At 30.7% G+C, this 22,496-nt stretch overlaps 2 protein-coding genes across 2 annotated transcripts; one reads left to right on the top strand and one right to left on the bottom strand.

Moving 5' to 3' along the window:
- Positions 1 to 2,586: 2,586 nt before the first annotated feature.
- Positions 2,587 to 9,368, top strand: LOC137816908 (alcohol dehydrogenase-like 7). The gene is made up of 10 exons (XM_068620080.1): positions 2,587 to 3,094; positions 3,205 to 3,341; positions 4,234 to 4,280; positions 5,291 to 5,616; positions 7,499 to 7,581; positions 7,669 to 7,744; positions 8,120 to 8,184; positions 8,453 to 8,548; positions 8,789 to 8,953; positions 9,126 to 9,368. Exons 1-10 carry the CDS (start codon positions 3,028 to 3,030, stop codon positions 9,240 to 9,242), a joined length of 1,179 nt encoding a protein of 392 aa, XP_068476181.1. The 5' UTR covers positions 2,587 to 3,027; the 3' UTR covers positions 9,243 to 9,368.
- On the bottom strand, positions 9,185 to 22,012 carry LOC137816926 (neutral ceramidase 2-like). Its single transcript, XM_068620101.1, has 9 exons — positions 21,705 to 22,012; positions 19,484 to 19,692; positions 15,559 to 15,852; positions 14,024 to 14,279; positions 13,444 to 13,699; positions 10,745 to 10,870; positions 10,585 to 10,648; positions 10,162 to 10,331; positions 9,185 to 9,908 (listed from the first exon to the last, which is right to left on the bottom strand). The coding sequence occupies exons 1-9, from the start codon at positions 22,010 to 22,012 to the stop codon at positions 9,354 to 9,356; spliced, it is 2,238 nt and encodes a 745-aa protein (XP_068476202.1). The 3' UTR covers positions 9,185 to 9,353.
- Between the last annotated feature and the right edge of the window lie 484 nt (positions 22,013 to 22,496).

Below are 22,496 nucleotides of genomic sequence, written 5' to 3' on the forward strand. Positions count from 1 at the left end.
AAAATAAATCTGTTCTTTTCTAAATGAATAAATTCTTTTTTAAACTGATGCATTGACTAAGGCCTTTGAAAATCAGGTTTTGTGCATCAAGTATTTTGACTAAGTCTTCACTATCTCAAAACGACTGTGTTTCAATAGTTAAGTTTTTTTTTGTTATCGTTTTGAAAAATAAATCTGTTCATCTGTAAATGAATGGATTCTTTTTAGTCTGGTGTCATGTCTATCTTAAAACGTTTTTTTTGTTTTGTCCTTGCACCAGAATGTTTGACTAAGTCTCATTCACATAACAGATTCTCTAACTGCTTTTGAAAATAAATTTGTTCATTTTATTTTTAATTTGTTCTTTTTATAACAGTTTTAACTGTTTTTTGAAAATCTGTTATAAGTTGTTTTTCTATAAAAAGAAAGTTTGTTCCTATGTATAAACGTGAATCATACAATTGAGAAAACAAATTTTACAACAGAGAATTAAGGATTTACAGAGAATTAGCATGTGTTCTTGAAAGATTTTACAAATCAAAAGTGTGTTTGTTCTTGTTTGGCTCTAAGGCTTGGTTAGAGGTGTTGCTACTGTGTGAGCAATTTGTTCTACTGGTCTAAGGCCGATTTCTGCATCCTCTATCAGGTGTATTCGTTTCATATTTCAAATTCTTGTAAAAGTGTGATTGTAAACTCTTCTTGATAGGGTTTCTTGAAGAGTGTGTGTGCTGAAATAGTGTTTTTCAGCAAGTGTGCCAAGTTTCTTGTGTTATAATGGATGGCTTTAAAATAGAGGGGGGTGAATTGTTTAAAGAGGGTTTTCGCAAACTTTTAAGCCAAGAATGAAAATTTCTTCAAGAAACAAATGATAAGAAATTCAGTTTGCCAAAACACAAAGCAAAAACAACAGCACCAGAAAAACAATCGGTTGTTTATACCAGTTTGCAAATATTAAAACTGAATTTAAAGAGATTAAGGAGAGAGAGAATGCACATAGATGTTTATACTGGTTCACTCTAAACCCAGAGCTACATCCAGTCTTCTCAGAAACCACTGAGGAATTCCACTAAGCAATCAAACCTAGATCACTTACAACACAACCAAGAAAGTGACATTGATCCCCTCAAGACACACACTTCTCTTGGTCAACACACCAACACTAAGAATGCTGATATTGATCCCCTCAAGAACACACAACACTTCTCAGCAAACACACAAAGTTTCTTTCAACATATACAAGGATTACACTTGTTACAGAAGCAAATCTGAAATCAATACAAACAGAAATCCTATCTCACACTCTTTGATCAATCTCAATCTCTAAGCAATCTCAACTCTTTCAAAACTCAAAAAATGTGTTCTTGTAAAACCCAAATCTGTTTTACTGTTTTATATCAAAGTTTTTGTTTGTTATCAAATCTTAACAAACTATTAATTTCCTTTAAAGATGGGTCAAAGCATTAAAAACTGGAGCGTAAACAGTTAGAAAAACATTTAATGCTCAATCAAAGCACAAACCATTTTTCTGTTATGGTACCAAAACAAACAATCGGTTGTTTCGACAAAACAATCGGTTGTTTTTCACTTAGTTTGAAAAACACTTTTCTTTTAAAAAGATTGAGAATACCTATGCTTTGGATTCAATCAAGAGTGGATTACAAAACTCAATCTACCCCAGATCCTATCTAAGACAACTCAGCAACAGCAAGCACAACCTAGCCTTCAACATCCTTCAAAGGGTTTGGATTCTTCAAAGCTTGAACACCACTTGGTTCAACATCTTGTAGGGTTCCAAGAACAGTGGCTGTGTAAGTGTGTTTGGTACGTTTTGTTTAGTGGATTTCACCTTGGATTAGGTGAGACTGGATGTAGCTCATTTGAGTGAACCAGTATAACTGTTGTGTGTTCATTTCTCCTCATCCCTGCACTCGGTTTCTTGCTTATCTATCAATCTGTCTAAAATTGAATCTATTCAATTAAAAATAAATCTGTTCTTTCTGGGCTTGTTCATACTGTTCTTATTTTCTGAAAAATCAGTTTGGTTCTGTTAAGAAGATATATGAACTATTAATTACAACTGGAACAATTTGATTGTGATAGGTTACCCAATTGCTTGACAAGCTAATAATTGAACCTTTATCACTTGCTTAAAAATTGAAGGTCACTGTTTTAGCTGTTCACAGTTTTCTCTTTAAAATCAGTGTGTGTGGCTTGCAAATTAATCTGCATAACCTCACGAATTACTTGGCTGATATAAACGTTTTTTTTAAACATAAACAATGTCAAAATAAATTTGTTCATTGCCAAATAAATCGATTTATTTTCTGTGTACTGTGATAAAATCTGATTCTGCGCGAAACTTTTGAAAGGTCAATTTCATTTATTTATTTTAATTTTATATTACTTTATTCTTTTATTTATAATTAAAATTTTACATTATTTTAATTAAGTAAAATGTGCACAAAATTAATTATTACTTAGTTTATCTTTTATTATATATAAAAATAAATTTATAATCTTACATTTTCTATAATTAAAAAATTAAAATATTTTTAGAATTATCACCTCCCTCACATATTTCAATAATTTTCAGGAGACATCTATCTTATAGTACATCAATCCAAATACTTTTAACTTTCTTCTCAAATTTTTCCAATCTCCCACACCCTTAACTTTCCACCCTCAAATAAACCAAATTTCAATCCGGTACCTCACCTTTCTTATTCACCATGAGAAATAAAAATAAATTAAACCTGCCTCCAAAATTGGAGTCCTCCAAAACCAAATTCTGAACACATTTGCGTGCAGTAAAAAAAAAGTGAGAATTAGGCTCCCATAAACCAAATTGTCTAACTTTAATGAGAAATAAAATGCACAGTGGTAGTTGGGGATTTTTTTTTCAAATTCGGTATTATTGACGGATAAAAGTCCTCTTCTGCCTTCTGTTAAATGTGTAGCAGAGCACATGGGAGGATGTACATGTCTATAAAAGGCGAGAATATCGCTCATCTTCTTCCCAAACCACCGTTACTAGTTCCGCAGTAGGCTATGGAAGATAACAACCAGGCTTCATCTCCTGCTTCACCAACCGAAGGAAAACCAATACGATGCAGAGGTGTGTCATGTTCCTTACATTTCTTAATGTTTACTTCTCAGAAACTCTTCGATTTAGGTTTGAGTAACATTATTGCGTTTTGTGTATTTCTTTTCGTTGCGAAATTGTAGCGGCGATTGCTAGAAAAGCTGGTGAGCCATTGGTTATTGAAGAGATAACTGTGGCGCCACCAATGCCTCGTGAGGTGCGGATTCGTGTTATCTGTTCCTCTCTCTGCCACAGTGACATCACTTTCAGGAACCTCCAGGTTATTATTATTTATAAAACAAACACTGCCATGATTGTTTTCAGTTATTTCAATATCATGATTCAAATTTATTATATTTTTATTTTTATTTCAACATAATGTTTATTGTGTTTTAAATTTATTTTAATATTAAATAGTATTTAACAATTTAGATGTTCACAATGTTATATTTTTTCCAAAGTCTTTAAAGACTTTTTTTTTTTAACTTATAGATTTTAGTTGAAATTATTTTTGGTTAACGACATTTTGATCATAGTTGACTCAATCATATCTAAATCAAAATTAAGTATGAGGAAAAGAGACATAGATGTGAGAAAGAAGAGTATAAAGAATTTGAAGTTCCTACTTTTAGGTAAAAATAAAAAATTTATAATTTTAAGTATAAAAAAATTTATATTTCTAAGTATTTTAATTACTCATATATTTTTAAAATTTCAATTTCTTTTAATTTTTTTTATCTAAAGCGCCTATTTTGTGATAAAATATTCTAAATTCATGAATAACCTTTAAAATTATCCATCCAAGCACATTATGAGTTTGTGAGGACAAACTTACCAGTAAGCACTTTTAGAAAATAAAAGAAAAAATTTAAATGAACTTCTCCATTAATTAAGATTAATTCATACAAAAAGTTAAAAATAAGCATTTAGATAAACTATGTAAAAGAGATTTTACAAATTAACTTATACAGAAACTAATTTACCAATAAGTTTATTTCATTTTTTTTGCTCTTATTTTTCTCTCCTAAAAGTATTTAGAAGAAATTCGTTTTAGCAGGTGTAAGTAGAGCAGTCAAAATAGCTCCGAACTATATGATTTTTATTTTTTTTTTACTTTTGTTTCTTGCACTTTTGAATGGCTTTTTAAGATTCCTTTTTTCTATCTTCTGAAGGACTTTCCTGCCATTTTTCCAAGGATTCTGGGTCATGAGGCAACTGGGTGAGTTTTTGCAGTTTTCTCAATTTATAATAGTTTTATTTACTGAAAATTTATCCTATTCCCCTGAAAATTAAAGACTCGTAAATTTCTGCATTAAAATAAAGTATTTGAGCTTTATATTCTTTTTACCATTTAAGCATTACATTCATTATATAGGTTCTGTAAAAGATTCTTTCTGGGAAATTTTTTTTTTTTCAAAAAACCTGTCACTAAAAATAAATAAATAATCACTTCTCCAAAAAACCTAAACTAAATGAGCACAGTGAAAGATTTTGAATTGCAATTGTTGTGATTAGATGTGTGCCAATTACATTCTGACATACGCGCTAGGATTCCCTTCTTGTTAGGTTCTTGATACTAACTTACAAAGTGGTTAAGATATACTTCAATCTTAGTTTATAAGATTAGTATTGTTTGTACTTATATTTAATAGTTTGATCATATCCTTAATTTATTAATTTATATGAGATCTCTAATAGGATTGACTTTGATACTATATTGATAAAAAAAAAGAGTAAGAAAATGATAAAGGGACATGATGAATTTTTTATGTTTAGAAAACATAGTCATTCAATTTATAGAAGAGATACATAATTACAAAATATTTAGTTATCCTATTTTAGGCTAATACATCATAAATATAAGATCAGTCTAGAGGTCCTAATATTATCAGTATCGATATTATCCAACATATCTACAAAATTCTAACAAGTATATATATATATATATATATATATATATATATATATATATATATATATCAAGGAAAGAATTACAGGTCTAATTTTGGTGTCTAACTTGCAAGCATGTTAATGATTCAACAAAATTAGTTGAATGCTGATTTATGATGAGTATTTTGTGACTAAATATGTTTCTCCATTTGTCTTATGATGGCTGTAAATTATTTGGTGTCTTGTGCGTCCTCAGATTTCTGCTGCATAATCAAACATTGAAGGCTTGGGTGATGATGTGTTTCAACCGATTTTGATGACTTCTTTTCATGATTACAGGGTTGTGGAAAGTGTAGGGAAGGATGTAACTGAAGTTACAAAAGGCGATGTGGTTATTCCAGTTATCCTACCAGAATGTGGGGAGTGCATAGATTGCAAATCAACCAAGAGCAACCGTTGTACTATTTTCCCTTTCAAGGTGTCTCCCTGGATGCCTCGAGATGGTACCTCTAGATTCACTGACAAGAATGGAGAGATCATCTACCATTTTTTGTTTATTTCAAGCTTCAGTGAGTACACAGTGGTGGACATTGCCAATATTATAAAGATTGATCCAGAAATTCCTCCTGACAGGGCTTGCCTTCTTGGATGTGGTGTTTCAACAGGTAAATTTCTTTAACAATTCAAACACTAAATGAATAGTATAGACAAGAACAAATTTTATTCTAAAAAAATTGCTAACAAAACACTATTTAAACACATTCTTTATCATTAGCTGAAATTTATTGAGACACAAAATTATGTGAGTCCTATTAATTATTTAATGAGTTTCATTCATGATTTCGTCTTTTCAAATACATTTAAACTAATAATAGGTGATATATTTCAAGAGTTGGTAGGCATTCTTTAAGCAGCATTGATATTTAGTATGAAATATAATTTATACATATTTTAACAGACCAATCTGGTAATGTTTCATGTTAACGAGGGAGAGAGAATATTTATTGAATGAAAAGAGAGAAAGATTGAACTTCAAACCTAAATCCTATTCTCTAAATTTTAAATTCTAAACATTAAATCAATTAAATGATAGTTCAAATTTTCATGTACATAAAGTGTTTTTGTTCGATAAAAATGGAATAAGGATGAGAACACATGAAAGAAGAGAAATAGGATTTTTGATATTATAGTGCTAAAAAGGAGTCTAAGGAGATAAGATAAACAAAAATATAAATATATATACATGACAAAGAGCATAAAAACAAAACTATCCTTAACTAATATATATAATATTGTTTAACATCCTTCTCAAACTCACGATGCATTAGCACAAGCGACGATGCATTAGCACGAAGCGTCGAGAGTAGGGATATCTAAATTTTCAAATTCAATTTATAACTATCTAAATTTATATTATTTTAAATTTATTTTAATGAATTTATTCATATTTTTGGATTGTTGTCCAATCCACTTAGATTAAATGAATTTGAACATAATTTTTTGGATTTTGAATCAAAATCAATGAGTATTTAGGTCAGTTTAAGTTATGAAATATTAGGTTAGGTCAGTCAAAATAAGATAAGAAGACTGGGTTGAATTGGGTTGGGCCGACTCTAACCTAAGATAAATTGGATTGAGCCACGCTAAAGTAAAGTTAGGATAGACTAAACTTGGTTAGAATGGTCAAGCCACACCATATCAGATTGGGTTGGACTAAATAGAACCTCAAGTTGAACTAAAATGAGTGGGGACTATGTTGGGTTAAGTTGAGCAAGGTCTAAGTTGGACCTAGTCAGTTCGGATCCACTAGTCAGTTCGGATCCACGTCGGGTTAAGTGGATCTCAATTCATGTCGAACTAAATTGGTCCATACCTAGGTCAAGTAGAATCGATCAAGTCCCCATCAAGAAAAATCGAGACAAGCCCATGTCAAGCCTGATTCAAGTCAAATCCCTACTAAAATTGCACCGCGTTAAAACAACTCTGAATCACAAACCATGCTCTACATACCATGATATAAATGAAACAAAAAAGTTGAGGACACATGAAAAAGAAGAGGATTACAGTTTCTAATATTAACCTTAATAGGGAGTGTAAAGATACAAGACAAAAAAAAATATGAATATATAAACCTGACAAAAGCATAAAAACTAAACCATCTTTAACTAATATATGATAATATTATCTAACTTACAACTTTACTTGATGCAAATTGATTTTTAGCTGAAATCTAATAAGGTATCAGAACATATAACTCATCTTGCTTATTGCGTAGTTTGGTAGGCTTGCTTGGTTCGACAAGCATATGTGGAGGTGGAGTGTTGGGAAGTTTGGTAGGCTCGCTTGGTTTGACAAGCATATTGGAGGGGGAGTGTGGGGAAATTCCACACTGCCTGCCTCAAGTATTGGAGTTTGATATTTATAACTATTGGACAACTTTACTTGATGCCAATTAGTTTTAAGCTGAAATCAAACAAAGTTATCTTACATTACAAGATTACAACATTTGTTTTATTCAATGTTATAAAATCTTGCTTCCACATGTAGGGGTAGGTGCTGCTTGGAGAACTGCTGGTGTGGAACCAGGGTCTACAGTAGCTATTTTTGGGCTGGGATCTATTGGATTGGCAGTATGAACACTTTCAATACTGTTTTCTTTTCTTTGCAACTTTGGTTATCTGTGCTAAAATGCTTAATGTAATTCGTTAACTTCATAGGTTGCAGAGGGAGCAAGACTTTGTGGAGCAACTAGGATTATAGGTGTGGACATCTACCCAGAAAAATTTGAAATTGGTAATGCACTGTTTCTTTGATAACGTCATAGTTTATCCATGCTCCAATTATTAAGAGGTCCCTTGAAGAGCATGTGGCCACGAGCACAATAATCAATTTACCAAAATGAATTATAGACTTCCACTTAAATAAAGTTGTCTAACAAATATACAAGTCCCACTCCAAATTGAGACAATCAATGCGAGACTTAATTTTTAGAGTCTCAATTTTTGAAGTGTGATTTATATATCTATTATACAACTTTGCTTAATACCGATTGTTTTTAAATCTGACAATGGGAAATCGTGGAATGGCTAATCCAATTTTAGTTTCTATCTTATATGTTTTTGTGATTTCTTTTTATGTCTGATGTGTTTGTTTTTCTCTTTCAATCAGGAAAAAAGTTTGGAGTCACTGACTTTGTGCATGCAGGAGAATGTGGGGGCAAACCTGTGAGCCAGGTCTAACCTCTTGAAGACATCAATCTTTACTTTTTGTTGAGATTCCCTTCTCTTTGCATGTGATGAAATGAAAAGAATAAAAGAATGCTGATAAAAAAAAAAGAATAAAAGAATTTTCTAAATATTGTACTTTATATGCATATATTTAGGTGTGTATATACACACATATACATAAATAAAAATACACACATATATATATATATATATTCATGAGTTCAATGTCTTCACTATTTGACTGCTATTGTATTCAAATGTGGCTGCTAAGCAGTTTATCATAGAGATGACTGGTGGGGGAGCAGATTATTGCTTTGAATGTGTTGGTACGGCATCAGTGGTTCTTGAAGCATATGCTTCTTGTAGAAAGGTACATGTTACACTGTTAGAAGTTCCCAACAGTTGGTAGACAAATATTGTTACTAATCTATAGGCAATTATTATTTTGACCAATCACCACTTCACGGTCATATATTGAGTTTTTGCCAACTAAACTGAAATTCCATTTACTTGATGAAAAAAGTACTGCTTGATTGAAATTTCCAATGTGAGCTCAACAAATCTATACTTCATGAAAGCATAGGTTGCAAACTGATGATTTTGCCTTTAGGGTTGGGGAAAAACAATTGTTATAGGAGTGGACAAGCCAGGAGCCAGGATAAATCTCAGTTCCCATGAGGTCCTTCATGACGGGAAGAGCCTCATGGGATCCTTGTTTGGAGGTCTAAAACCCAAGTCTCATGTACCTATTCTCCTTAAACGTTACGTGGACAAGGTAAAGTATGCAATTGCTTTTATTTCACTATTGAACAATGTTGAAATCAAGATTAATATATATGTATTAGATTAGTAGAAATAATTATGTAAAATTTGTAATGACAAAAGAATGAGATATCAAACTTTTGGGATAGTTCTAGTCTATTAACTGTTGCCCTATATATCGACAGGAATTGCAGTTGGATGAATTTGTCACTCATGAGGTGGAGTTTAAGGACATCAACAAAGCTTTTGATTTATTGAGTACAGGAAAGTGTCTTCGATGTGTGATTTGGATGGATAAATGAGTAGACATTGTTAAGTACTCCTAGTCCTTGATAATGATATGCTACATGAAACATTTATTCCTAGCTCTTTTGTATTTGATAAAACATATTAAATAAAGCAGAGCTGCTATCTTACTGTACTGCAAATGCACTTGAAGCACCAGTAAAGTAATTAATAGGGGAGGTAATGGTGATCCTTGTTGCTCCAAAGTGTCTTAGTCTGTATACTCCAGAAACAGCAGCATCTGGTATTTCCCATTCTAGGATAGCTAACCCATGCAAGGAACTATTATCTACTTTCCACTTGAAAAATAAGGTTAAATCATCATCATCATATGCTGCAATCCATCTTTCCCCTTGCAGCCTCTCCACTGCAGCAAATGTGCCTTCGGTCAGAAGATCATATCTTGGATTAGCACTCCAGAATGTAGCACTTGGTGTATCTCCCTTCCTAAAATAGCCTCTTTCTGGAAAGTCTATGTCTTCCTTTATGTCACCAAATTTGGTTCCTTCGGGAAGTGAGTCTCCAAACGGACCAAGTAAGAGACTTCTTTGTACAGATGAGAGATCTGGTGGAGAGGGACCTTTTATAGTGATGTTCTGTCCTTCAGCCATTGCTTTTGCTAGTTTCTTAAATTCTTGGATGTATGCTGATAATGTGTGAGGACCATACAGTGTTGAAGCAGCCTGCAATTTTATTATTAGTTATTAGCAATAATTTAGATATAGTTTGTCTCAAAGTTAAAACCTAAAAGCTATGGTAGTATAGTATCTGGTGCTTGCTTATGCCTAATAATGGTATAATGTCTGGTTAATAAAGAACAAGTGCTTTGTGTAAGTAGATATTATATAGGCTTAAGTTAAGTTAGCTTGTAGCCATTCATGAAATTTAAGATAGATATTCTTTCACATCAGTTGCTTCCACCTCTATTCATCATACCTCGTACCGCTGGTGCTGATATTCTTCAAAAGTAGCAATATATTGTGAGTAAGTGTTTGTAAGTCCTGCTATAACCACATGTGTTTTGTCATTGAATTCTCCATTGCTGCTAGATATTAATGTCTCCTTCACTGCCTCCCTTAGCCTTCTGCCAGCCATTGTTGTAAACTCTGTAATGCTCAAGAGTTAGAGCGTGTGTTTGTTTTTCATTCAGTACTTAACAATTATGCAGATCATCTTGAAGCCTGAATTCATATAAAATAGCAGAGCTTGTTGGATTCATTTTCCTATAAACTAAATTTAACTCATTACATAAGTTTAAATAAACTTTTGGAAGAGTTTCTGAGTATTAGTTTTTATCCAATTAAAAGCCGAATTTTGTGTCCTATTCAATTGCAGATTTGACAATTAAAGATTACAAACCTCCAGGTACAGAAAGAATGATCAACTTTCCCAATCTTAGAATTTGAATTGGAAGAATTGCTGGCTGTAGAAACATCCAAAACGTTCTTGATCAGTACTTGACTGACTGTGCAGATTGTTTTTACCTTTATTAACAAAAATAGCTGAGGAGTAGTCTTACTGCCCAAGGATAAGGATCAAACATTTCGCCAATGCTCAACAAAACTGGCTTTGAGTTTTGGCAGTCCACTTGATATTGACTTGGTTCTTTCAGGAAATCCCTCAAATTCTTCCAAAACGGATTAATCTGTGAACAAATGGTTCTTACTTAATAGCACATAGGCAAATATAAAAATAAAATTCAAGAATATGATGCAAACAATCTTACTAAAGTATTCTTGAAATTCCATCTCAGGTTAATTAATTGAGCATAAACGGGGAGGTTTCTAAGTGCTGGCTAAATCTACATGGAAAGTGAGTTACCATTTGTTTCTTCCTAAAGCCATTAATGATTTGTTATCATATATTTTAAAAATAATACCATGTCAATCGATGTGTATTAATTTAAATAACTTTTTATTAGTATAAGAGTTCATAAGTATGGTTCATGCAATAGAAATTTCAAACCAATAGCGAATTTTTAAAGTTATTTAATTATCTAAGAGTTGGTTTTACTTGCACTAGTCACAGCCTTTTACCTATCATCCTATATGTGAAAGAAGTAACAAGTGGGGAAGTTATTTTTATTGAGAAGTAAGAGGAGTAGATATTTGTCATTAATTATACAAGAAGATATAAAATTACTTGTATTCGCATGATCACTTAAAAGTGTCATGTAAACTTAAAAAATTTACATTGTGCTTTAATCTTAACTATATATGGTAGTATCAAATGGTTAATATTTTAACATTATATATATATATGATTAATATTTTAATCCTTTATGTGTGTGGAAAAATTTCAAATGGTTAATATTTAATTCTCATTCTTACATTTTAGGAAAAAACCTCATGTGTGTTTAATTATTCATTTGAACTCACAATCGCACCAAACTACAAAGAGAAAAATATTGTACTCCTATTTTAAAGCCTTAACAATGGAAAAAAATTATCAAAGTAAATGTCCTTGAATTGATGCTTCTCCAAACCATTTAACTTTCCTTTTCTTAACCTATGATTTTTTTCTCTTTTTTTTTCATTAATTGAAAAACTTGTATCCTTCATTTGGGCGGTCATTAACACACATCTAAATGGATATAATATTTTACACTTCATTTTTTCAAAATTTTAAAAAAATAGTCCATCACTATTTTTTTTTCACACACTCAATAGACTCTAACTGATTTCAATTACAAATAAAACTTCCAAAATATATTTTGTATATAAGGGAGTCTCAATAGACACAACTCCTTTGCCTTTATATGTTTTCCATTGTCTATAATGACTTTGGATATGTATGTTTTTTTAAGTTTTTTTGAATATGCTAGCATTATGAGTCACATGGTTTATGTACCTACTATCTATTAATCAATCTTTTTTGCTTTTTCTTGTTTAGTAGCAGTTTGCAACAAAGAGTTGATTCTTTGTCTGGTGTTGTTGTTGGACAATATAAGTCGTCAGTCCTTGTTGACTTTGTTTGTTTTTACACTTTTTTCTATGTGCTCAAATTAGTTACAAACTCTACATCAATTGTTTGGTTTGAACCAACAAAATTTTCAATATGTTTTTCTTTTTGCATTATGAGTAAGGTGGAAACTCCTTCCAACATTTACCTTTGTGGTTATTATCCTCAAATATCTCCTCTTTATAACCAACAATTTTTTCCATTGTTGAACTTTATCTTTGGTATGTGCTATTAGGACACCTTGCATACTCCCCTCATTTTGATAAATCATTGATGTTTAGTGGCTTGTAAAACATTCACAAGTTTTTTCACTGTTATCATGGAGAAATCCTTGTTCTCTTACGGAGAAGAATTTCTTTTATCCAAACCTCCTAATAAGACAAACTATGGTTTTCTCCACCGCATATTGATCACTCAGCTCTTCATCAAATAACTTTATACATGGTACCATCTTTAAAATTTGAAGCTTCCTTTGCAGTTCCCAGAGTAACACTCTTGATATCATTTAAAGCTTCTTGTATGGTTGAAATTTCTCTTCCTTCCTCATTATGATTTTTTAGTTGTTCTATAGTTATGTTTTCGAGCAATAGAGTTTGAATACTACCATCTTCCACTACTTTTTTACAACCTTTGATCTCTCAAGTAAGTCCCCATCTTGACAACCCATAGATGAAAATTCTCACTAGAAAAAATGGAAGGTGAAAGTAACAAATTATTAGAGGTATTTTATTTTGGAGAATTTTTGTATGTGGTTTTTCTATCTGATTTTTTACTTCCCTTTTTTTCTCTTAGTCCCTCAAAGAAGAAGATCTTAATGCCTTGTCAAAGTGTTAACAATGGAGAAAACTATCAGAGACCATGTAAAATAAATTCTGATTGAATACTTGTGAGACAAAATTAGATAAGAGAATGAAATATATATTATGAAAAGAGAATGTTTCAGAATCACAAGAAATTCACATAATACAAAATAAATCAAAAGTTTTTTGTGTAGACCTACAAAAAGTACTCACATTTACTCAATAAATATTAAACTATTAATCTTCTTATAAGTTATCAAAAGCAGTAAGAATTCTAGCATCCTCCTTTCACCTTTTGTTTACCATTACTAGAAACCTAGTAACCAATGATAATGATTATTGGATTGGAACATATCCTCGATTTTTCTTTTGTAATATATATATATATATATATATATATATATATATATATATAAAGAGAGAGAGGGAGAGGGAGATAGAGAAAGAGGACACTTACCTTTAAATCACCTTGTTGAAACCCAAAAGCACCTGGCCCATCTGTAGTGCCTGCTGCAAAACCAGGACCAAGTGCTGCAGGGCAAGTTTTAACCACCTTATTATCCAATTCAACTTCAATGTCTGTGAAGTTCAAGTACACATGAAGGTACTCAATCTTCCCTGATAGTTCCTCTGAAGCCGACTGAAACAATTCTACAGCACTTTTGAATTGCCTTCCCCCTATCATATTTGTACTTAATATTTCATTTGGGTACCTGCTCCATGCAAACTTGTGAGCACATAATTTTCTATAAGGATAGGACCAATAAGAAAGAACACACTAGATATCACAAATTTTGAAAATTATTGGACACTGTTTATTTGTAATACAACATATAAGAACTTTCATATTAAAACATAAGAGTCTTCAAGTCCTAGTAAACTGTTGTATAATATAACAAGAAATATTTGAAGTATTCATGTAGATTTTAACATTAATGTGTTAAATTCACGAGATGGAAAATTTTCATTTTAAAGTCAATGTCTCCATGAAAAACAAGCATTTATGTATCCCATATTTGATTAAAGAGACTCATTACCCAGGTCCCCTGCCTACACAAAGTTGGTCATTGCCATTGCATGAAGAATGGTTGAAATCACAAGGCTTTCCAGTGTCAGTGCAAAATGCTCCTAGAACATTTGGTGACACATCTCCAACATTTGATTGACAAAATGCTCCAACAAATAAGGATCCATCATTCTTTCTCACCTTGGATTCTTGGTTTGCTTGTTTGTTGCAGTCCTTCCCACCTGTTGCGTTAATTGATTGTGCTTTCTTGACTAGTTGACCAATATCTACATTATCAATAATTACTCGTATTAGTATAATCTATGCAAATCTAAACCAAGCAATAATTCAAGAAAAAATAATAATCATGAAACATGTTAGTAACAATTGTTGAATTTGAACTAATGCTATGACGTTTTCAAATGCAAGTTGTTCATAAATCTAAATTTTATATTTAAAACTACACTTTTAGAATAACTATTTTTTTTAAGATTATAATATTGATGTTAGTATAATTTTAATCCCTATATTTTACAAAACTCATTTTTTATTTTTTTCCACCATTTGACCACCTTAATTTTAAATTATAAGTAATTTTTTTATTGCCATATTTTATAAAATATACTATAGTGGAGTCTTGGTTTACAGTGGAGTTAGGCGCAAAGGATATGTGAAGGTGACAAAGGTCTCAACGGATCATAATTCCTCTGATATGATCACAAAAGTTTTTCCTAACAATAAGCTCTTTCATTTGATCTATTAATTAAGCATGTAATGGGCTTAAAGGTAGTGGGTGTTTTTATCACTCAGAAGATTTGTGTTGAACCAATCTAGAGATTTGTGAAGATTTGGTTTAGTAAAAAATCTATATTGAAAGGTTCCTAGATCACTTATAAGCAATAGTCGTTTAGAGGCTGTAGACCGTTTGAAAAGGGTTTTGAGCATCTGGTAGTACAAGATCATCTGTCTTGACTAAAGCTTCTGGTCAAACCCTCTATTGCATCAATTTGACTTTCAGTGTCAATTGGCATTTCAGCTCCTAACTGAATCATTGTGCACGTAACTTTGCAACTGTTTGACACATCCATTTTTAGAATAAAGTTAGCTAATTTTAACTTTATAAATAAGACATTGTAATGAATAGTTATCTTCAACTTAGAGTTGAGAGTTCACTAGTGAGATAGACTTTGTATAATAATCTCATATTCTTTCTTAGTGAATTTCTGATCATGGATGTAGACTGGATTTCAGTTAAACCATGTAAATTTTTGTGTGATTCTTTATTTACCTTTCTTTCTTGTTTACTTGTTGTCTGTTCTTGCGGTTTTCTTTGGTTACTATCTAGTGTTTGTGAGTGGTAGATGGTTCAATACATTGTGTCTATTTTCTTACATCAATATCAGAAAATCAATTTGAAGGATAAACTTTGCATTTTATTTTTTATATTATGATTTGATCGTATAACAACTAACTTAGACATGATTGTAATCTTCATCAATATACATAATTTTAAGGTGGTGTGGAACTTAAGAGAGTTTAACAAAATCAACCAAAATTGTAAGATACCTGGTACTGTGGAGTTAGTGTTTGAAGATGTGTTTTGAGAAGCAAACCAATCTTCAAAAAGTCTAGCTGCAACACCCTTGTTATCTCCACTAATAAGCTTGTTTTCATTGCTCATGGAGGTTCCATGTGTTGCAAACCAGTTGAATGCTCCTATACTTTTACCACTTTCTCCATCCACAAACCTTAAAAGAGTCATTTGTGTGTCAACATTGGAGGGATATCTTGCTCTCTCCTTTGCAGGGTTTTGCAAATATGCACTTGGACTCCTGTTTATGCCTGCATCCTTCACATCTCCTGCAGTAACCATCAAAACCGAGATGCTGGAATTTCAAGATATTGTGTTTCATTTTTTTATTACACATAATCTTATGACTACCATGTCCACCATTTATTACACCCAGTGTAAATTTTTATTAAATTATGTTATTGAATTTTTATTTTTATTTTTATCAAATTGGATATTGTTTACTGTGATAATGCTTTAAATTTAAACTAAGAAATAATATTGTATTAAATTGTATTTGGTAATTGTATATTAATATTTTATTATGATAAGTGAGCTGATGGTCAACTTTAGTACTTTGAATAGATTAATAATGGCTGGATTGATTTTTACATAATTAATAATTTTATTTGAATAATATGCATAATAAAAAAGAGAAACTACAACACATTTTCATGCATTCTTTTTAGTACTCACTTCATGATTAGATTAAATATATGAAAAATCACCAATTTTAATGTGGGAGAAGTAAATATAACATAAAGTGAGAGTTATCATAAATGCACCTCAAAGAAGAGAAAGGAAGGGATGAACCTCAAAGAAGAGAAAGGAAGGGATGAAAGGTAAATAAATCACTATAAGAAAATCATTAAATAGAAATCAATTTTAGAATAAAAATATTTCGTTGTTATATTGACTTAATTAGATAATATTTTAAAGACTACAAAAATTTTTGGTATCTAAATTAATTTCTAAATTTGTATCTAATTAGCTATCAAACTTTTAGCTACCAACTTTAGAATCTAAATAATTGGTAACTAATTAGATATTAATTTAAAACTTATTTATCAATAATATAAAATAATTTAGATATTAATATTTTTTTAGTATTTAAAATAGTATCTAATTTAATCAATATAGCAACTAATTATATTTTATCTCTAAAATTAGTTTCTATTTAGTGATTTTCTAGTAGTTAATAACGAGACAAAAAATCTTGAATGTGTTTATTGATTAAAACTTCTATTACAAGAGAAGAAAAGATAAGAATTTATATAAGCCAAAGCAAAGCAAAGAAAAGTCATTAATGTTGAAATAGAAACCAGAAACAAAACTTATTATTTCATTAGTTCTCTTGATATTCCTCCTCAAATTCTTGGGGTCATGGGTGAAAGACTTACTGTTTGTAAATACAACTTGTAAAATTGGAAAAGCAAGAAGCCTGATAATTGATTTGTAGAAGATGTGATGGACTAAGACTTGTTTCTTTCTAACTTTATCTCTAACAAAAAACAAGTCTAATTCAAAAACTTTTCATTCTAGAGTGTAGAACAGGATTAACAGAAAACAATTTTGCGATTAGATGGTCACAATAGATCAATGGTAGTCAAAGTACATGAAAGTGTAGGTAACTTAAAATGGGATTTAACCAGGTAAGTTTAGTAGTGATAGCAACACTACTCCAATATTTTACTTCAATAGTGGATCTATTTACAACATGTTTCTTTTTAGATAACCATACTACATGTTTTGAACCAGGAAAGACACAAACCATATGTGGTTAATTTTCTCTCATCTATACCAACTCCTCAATCTGCATAGCAGAAAGGTGAAAGGTTCAAATCACAAGACTTTCTTCATACTACATGTAACGATTCCACACAACTATATTAGGACAGATTTAGCTGCTTGCCACTGATTTTCCTATGAAAATTGCATGAACCAGAAGACTTTGTTGACAATAAAAGAAAATAATGATCTTGTAGTAGTAAAATTCTACATATTGTATAAATAGATTTGCAAATAGTTGGATTATCAAACAATGGAATGTCATCATCAGTACTTGACTTTAGGTTGGCCACCATAGGTATTTTCATTGGCTTAATAGTGACCGTATTCGCTCTTTTGAACACATCATGGATGTATTTTGTTTGAGCTAGAATGAGATTCTCTTATAATATTCTTTTGATATGGATGCCAAGAACTTTTTTTGAAAAACTAAGATATCTAATAGGAAATTTGTTTACTCAATGTGTAACCAAATTTTGAAGAACAATGTTGAAGCTTCCACATATAACTAGATCATTGATAAATCTTTGCTACAACTACTAAAGCTACTAAGATATTTAGGTTATAGCTACGACTATACTAAGACTAAGAAAACTAGGGTATACTAAATAAATGCCTTCATTAACATCTCCATTCAAAGAAAAGTATTTGCATTATCCAATTTTCTATGGTACCATACTTTGGTGAAAAGATGCTAAAAACAACTCTAATAGTTGTAGACTTCATCATAAGGCTAAAAGTTTTATGAAAATCAAAGCTATCCATTTGGCGAAATCCTTTAACTACAAGTCGTGTTTTGTATTTGTTTAAGATCCATCACCATTTGTCTTTGTTTTCGAAACCTACTTACAATAATAAGGTTGGATTTCGAGAATAAGATAGTTAGACTCAATGTCTTGTTTCTCTGAAAAGCAACAAATTTAATATTTATTGTCGGTTTTCAATGAGGTATGATAGGGTAGTCTGACAAATTTTGACTTAAGAAAGATATCATTTGTGAATTTTCTTGAAAAAGTTGTCACATTCATGACTTTTAGTTTTCTACTACTATATTTATCTTTTGGTCACCCTAAGATGAGTGTTTGTAGGGTTAGAGGTTATAATGTGTGGATAAAGATAATATCATTTGCTTGCATTTTTCCATGTGATGAAATTTTTTCATTGTGGGATTTTATGGAAACTATACCATTGTTTGAGAAACTGGTAATCAAAGTAATTAGGTCCAAAATCTTATAGTTGTAATACTATAAAAGGTATCATAAATGAAGAGGAAAGATAAATAGGGAAGAGATGAAAGGAGAGAAGTGAAAAAGAAAAATCTAGAAAAAGTATGTATTGATTAAAACTTATATTACAAGAGAAGATTCATCTTGAAAGAAAAGCATAGGAAAGTTACATAGACTAATATATAAATAAGACACAAAAAACTAACTATATTTTATTTGTTTTATTTTCCTTGAGAGATAGTTTTACTTGAATATCATACATAAATAAAATAGTAAGGCAAGAGGTTGACTTTATTAATACAACATAAATACACATGCGTTAACTAGATGTGAAAGATCTAACCCGACTCACATGTATTGACTTATCATGGATTGAGCTAAAAATAGGTCAATTCAACCTGATTTACTTTTTGGTAAGTTAGATATTTTGTATCTAGCTGAATCCACCACAGATTGGTGGATTAGATGAGTTAACTCGCTTAAATATGTTTTGTTCTTCTAACTTTACATAATTATTGTAATACAATCAAAATGGATTGAGTCAACTCATCTATATATATAACATTATGTGTTTACCTATTTCAGAAAGCATTAATCCCAATTAAGAAGTGACATTAGGAAGAAAGTAAGTAAAAAAGAAAAGTGACAACTTAGATTTATACAAACAAATAAATTAAGCATTCAAATTTCAGTATCTAACCAAACTAAATGGTCAACCTAGATATTTAAAAATAGTAAACAATTATCATGAAAAATTATTATTAATGGGTTTCATGTTAATTTACTTCCAACTCGACTCTAACTTATTTAACTCACGGATTAAGTGAATGTGATTTAGTTTAATTAACATTTAAGAAACTGTATTATTTTAAACCCAATCCAGTTCCAACCCAAATATTAGTGTTACCTATATTGATAAGGATGGAACCAGGCTTGAGATTGTTGTGAGCTTGAATAATGCTTTGTTCTATTGCATCTGCAATCACATCAAAGGACTGTTTTACAAAACCAAGAGAAGTCACAGAGTAAACCAAATATTGCAGGTAACCACCAGGGCCAGCATGTGTGTGAGTCCCACTTATTGCTACATTTTCTTCAGTATACAAATTTCCAAACCTTCAAAAAAAAGTTAACGATGAAAAAATATTATTTATTTACTCAAAAAAACAATAAATATGTTTTTATTCAAATGCCCTTTAGTTGTAGGGGGGTGAAATGATGTACCTATAATTTATACTTCAATTTAAAGGAATTAGCATTTTGCCGAGGTTCCATACATACATATAACCACTAGAAGTTTTTTAAGGGATTATCTATAAATTTTATTATTATTATTTATTGCATATTATTGATTCATCTTTGATATAGAGTTTGTGATACAATTATGATTGAAGTAAATGTTAAGCTAGTGAAGACATCTATGAGGCTCAAACATTTTTTTTTCTTTCTTTTATTAGCACAGTATTACAAAATTAAAAGAAACATTTTATACAAATTTCTAACCATCTTATTACTAAAATCAGAAACATAATAATTAACAAAACCATAGCTTATGAATTACTGCATAATTATGCAACCCACAAAAACAAGCTTCAATTACATTGATTGTAGTTTCCCACCCCTCATTTACATCAAAACCAACAGCTGAGATGCATTGTATACATCAGCAGAATTTCAACAAAAAATATTCATAAAAACTTGACCATATCTGCATAAAACCAGAAAAACTTCACATTTGTTCTGCATTGGACAAGTAGCAGACCAAAATTGTGAGTTTGTTACAGCAACAAATAGACACTTCTCTTAAATGATGTGTCCGTATCGGACACACGTATTGGACACCGACACTCGTATGACACTCGTAGGACACGTATCAATAGAGTGTCCAATTTAAAAAATATTTGTTGAATTTTTTACAATTCTAACACAATTTTAAAAAGGAGAAATACATTTATTTTCTAAAAACTCAAACTTATTGTATAAATTTTTATTATGATTATAAAAGTAAAGAACAAATCTTTTTGAATCAGCCGTGAAAAAAAAATTTCTGTTAAAAAATAAATCTGAAACATACTTATACACATAAATATTTATTGTCAATTTATATAATTCATAATTATATAATATATAGATCTGTTCTGTGTCCTATATTTTAATGATTATACGTATCTCCGTATTTATATCCATGTCGTATCATTGTTTATGTCTGTGTCTGTGCTATATAGGAAGACATACATCAATTTCTCAAAAAACATTTTATTATAGTTTTTTTTGTTTTTTTCAATTACGTGTTAATTAAGGATGAAATAAGTTAAGTAACTTGAAACGAGAGTTGCGTAAGGGTTAAACCTTTTTCTCAAACAATTTGGCTAACCTTATTTTTTAATCTTATAAGTTACTTTTCAATTAAATTTTAAAAGAAGAGCTTAAATAAAAGTATAATTTTCTTTTAGCTTAAAGATTTTCTTTTTCAACCAAAATTTGTTTGTTAAAATTTATAAAAGAAATTGTTCTATTTGAAACTAGTTTCCCTAATAAAAAAATATTGTCAATTTTTTTTCAATTTTTTAATAAATAAGTACAAAAATATAAATTTATTGTTTTATTAAATTTATTTTAAAATATTTATATATTTTTTTATACCAATCACTTTCTTTCTAATATAGTCAATCTTAGAAATGGAAATGAAATAGAAGATACAATAATTATTTTTTTTGATCCACACAATTCAAACCTCCTAAAACATTGTTTAAAGAGACCATGTTGTTATACACACACAAAATTTAAGTAGTAATCTTTCATTCTATTTAAAAATAAATAAAATTATGTATTTTTCCTAATTATAAAAGATAGGTTTGATACAAGGGTATGTGTTGGAGTAAATTTTGTATTTACTTTATTTTTAAGTAAAAGTAATTAACTTAACCTCTTTTTATTGTGTGTTGTTTGTTCTTGAGCATAGTGTAATTGATTATACAATCATACATACATAAATGGTGGCCAAAATTTTGTGCTAGCTTTGACTTGGTAGACCTAATATAATGAATGAGGGAGTTAAGTGTTGGTTACTATGATGCAACTAATAAAGTAATGTAGCCCTAACTTAAGAAGGTGTATAAAGTGAGTACCTTGAATTAAGTCTCTGAAGCACCTTGATGGTTAGAAGCTGAGAAGCCATGCCAGCATCAAGATTGACAAAAACAAACCTAGGGCCTTCAAGCCCCTCACCTACAATGAAAGTTCTTGCCCTTAGCCTGAAATGAATACCAGCTGTGTTTTGCTCTAAGTTTGCATAACCCATCATGTTCACATCAGCAGCAGGACCACTCATGTCGTAGCTTCCAACCCCAATTAAGTACTCCCCCTGCGTCCCTCCCACCCATGACCAAGCACAAACCAACAAACCCAATGCAACAATTACACCACTCTCACCCATTTTACTATTGCCTTCATGTTAATTTCCTTATATGCATCATTAATAGGTGACAACTTCTCGAATTCGGAGTGCTCCACCAATATATTTTTGTTCCTTTTGCCTATACTATGTTTCTATGTTGGCACTACTTAGATAACGACAAATAGGGAGGTCAGATTCAAGGTATTCTTTGTCTCTTGCCATGGGATTTATATGAGCTAAGCCGGATGAGCATGTGTACGCACATTTTCATGGACAAATCTTCACGTAATATAGACAATTTAACATGCTTAATTAGGGGTTAGCATCATATTTGAATAAGAGTTAATCTCGTATCCCATCATCTGTTACTTTAGTTTTCTGACATATAGTCGGTATTGATTCTTAGATTGTTTTAGTTGAATGGCGTCGAGATGGATTAAGCCTTATGCAGTACAAGATATTTCAATTATTCTATCCAAACATTTAAAAGTAAAGACAATTTGATTGCAAGTAATTCAAATAT

Source organism: Phaseolus vulgaris, unplaced genomic scaffold, assembly GCF_000499845.2.
Source record: "Phaseolus vulgaris cultivar G19833 unplaced genomic scaffold, P. vulgaris v2.0 scaffold_13, whole genome shotgun sequence".
NCBI lineage: Eukaryota > Viridiplantae > Streptophyta > Magnoliopsida > Fabales > Fabaceae > Phaseolus > Phaseolus vulgaris.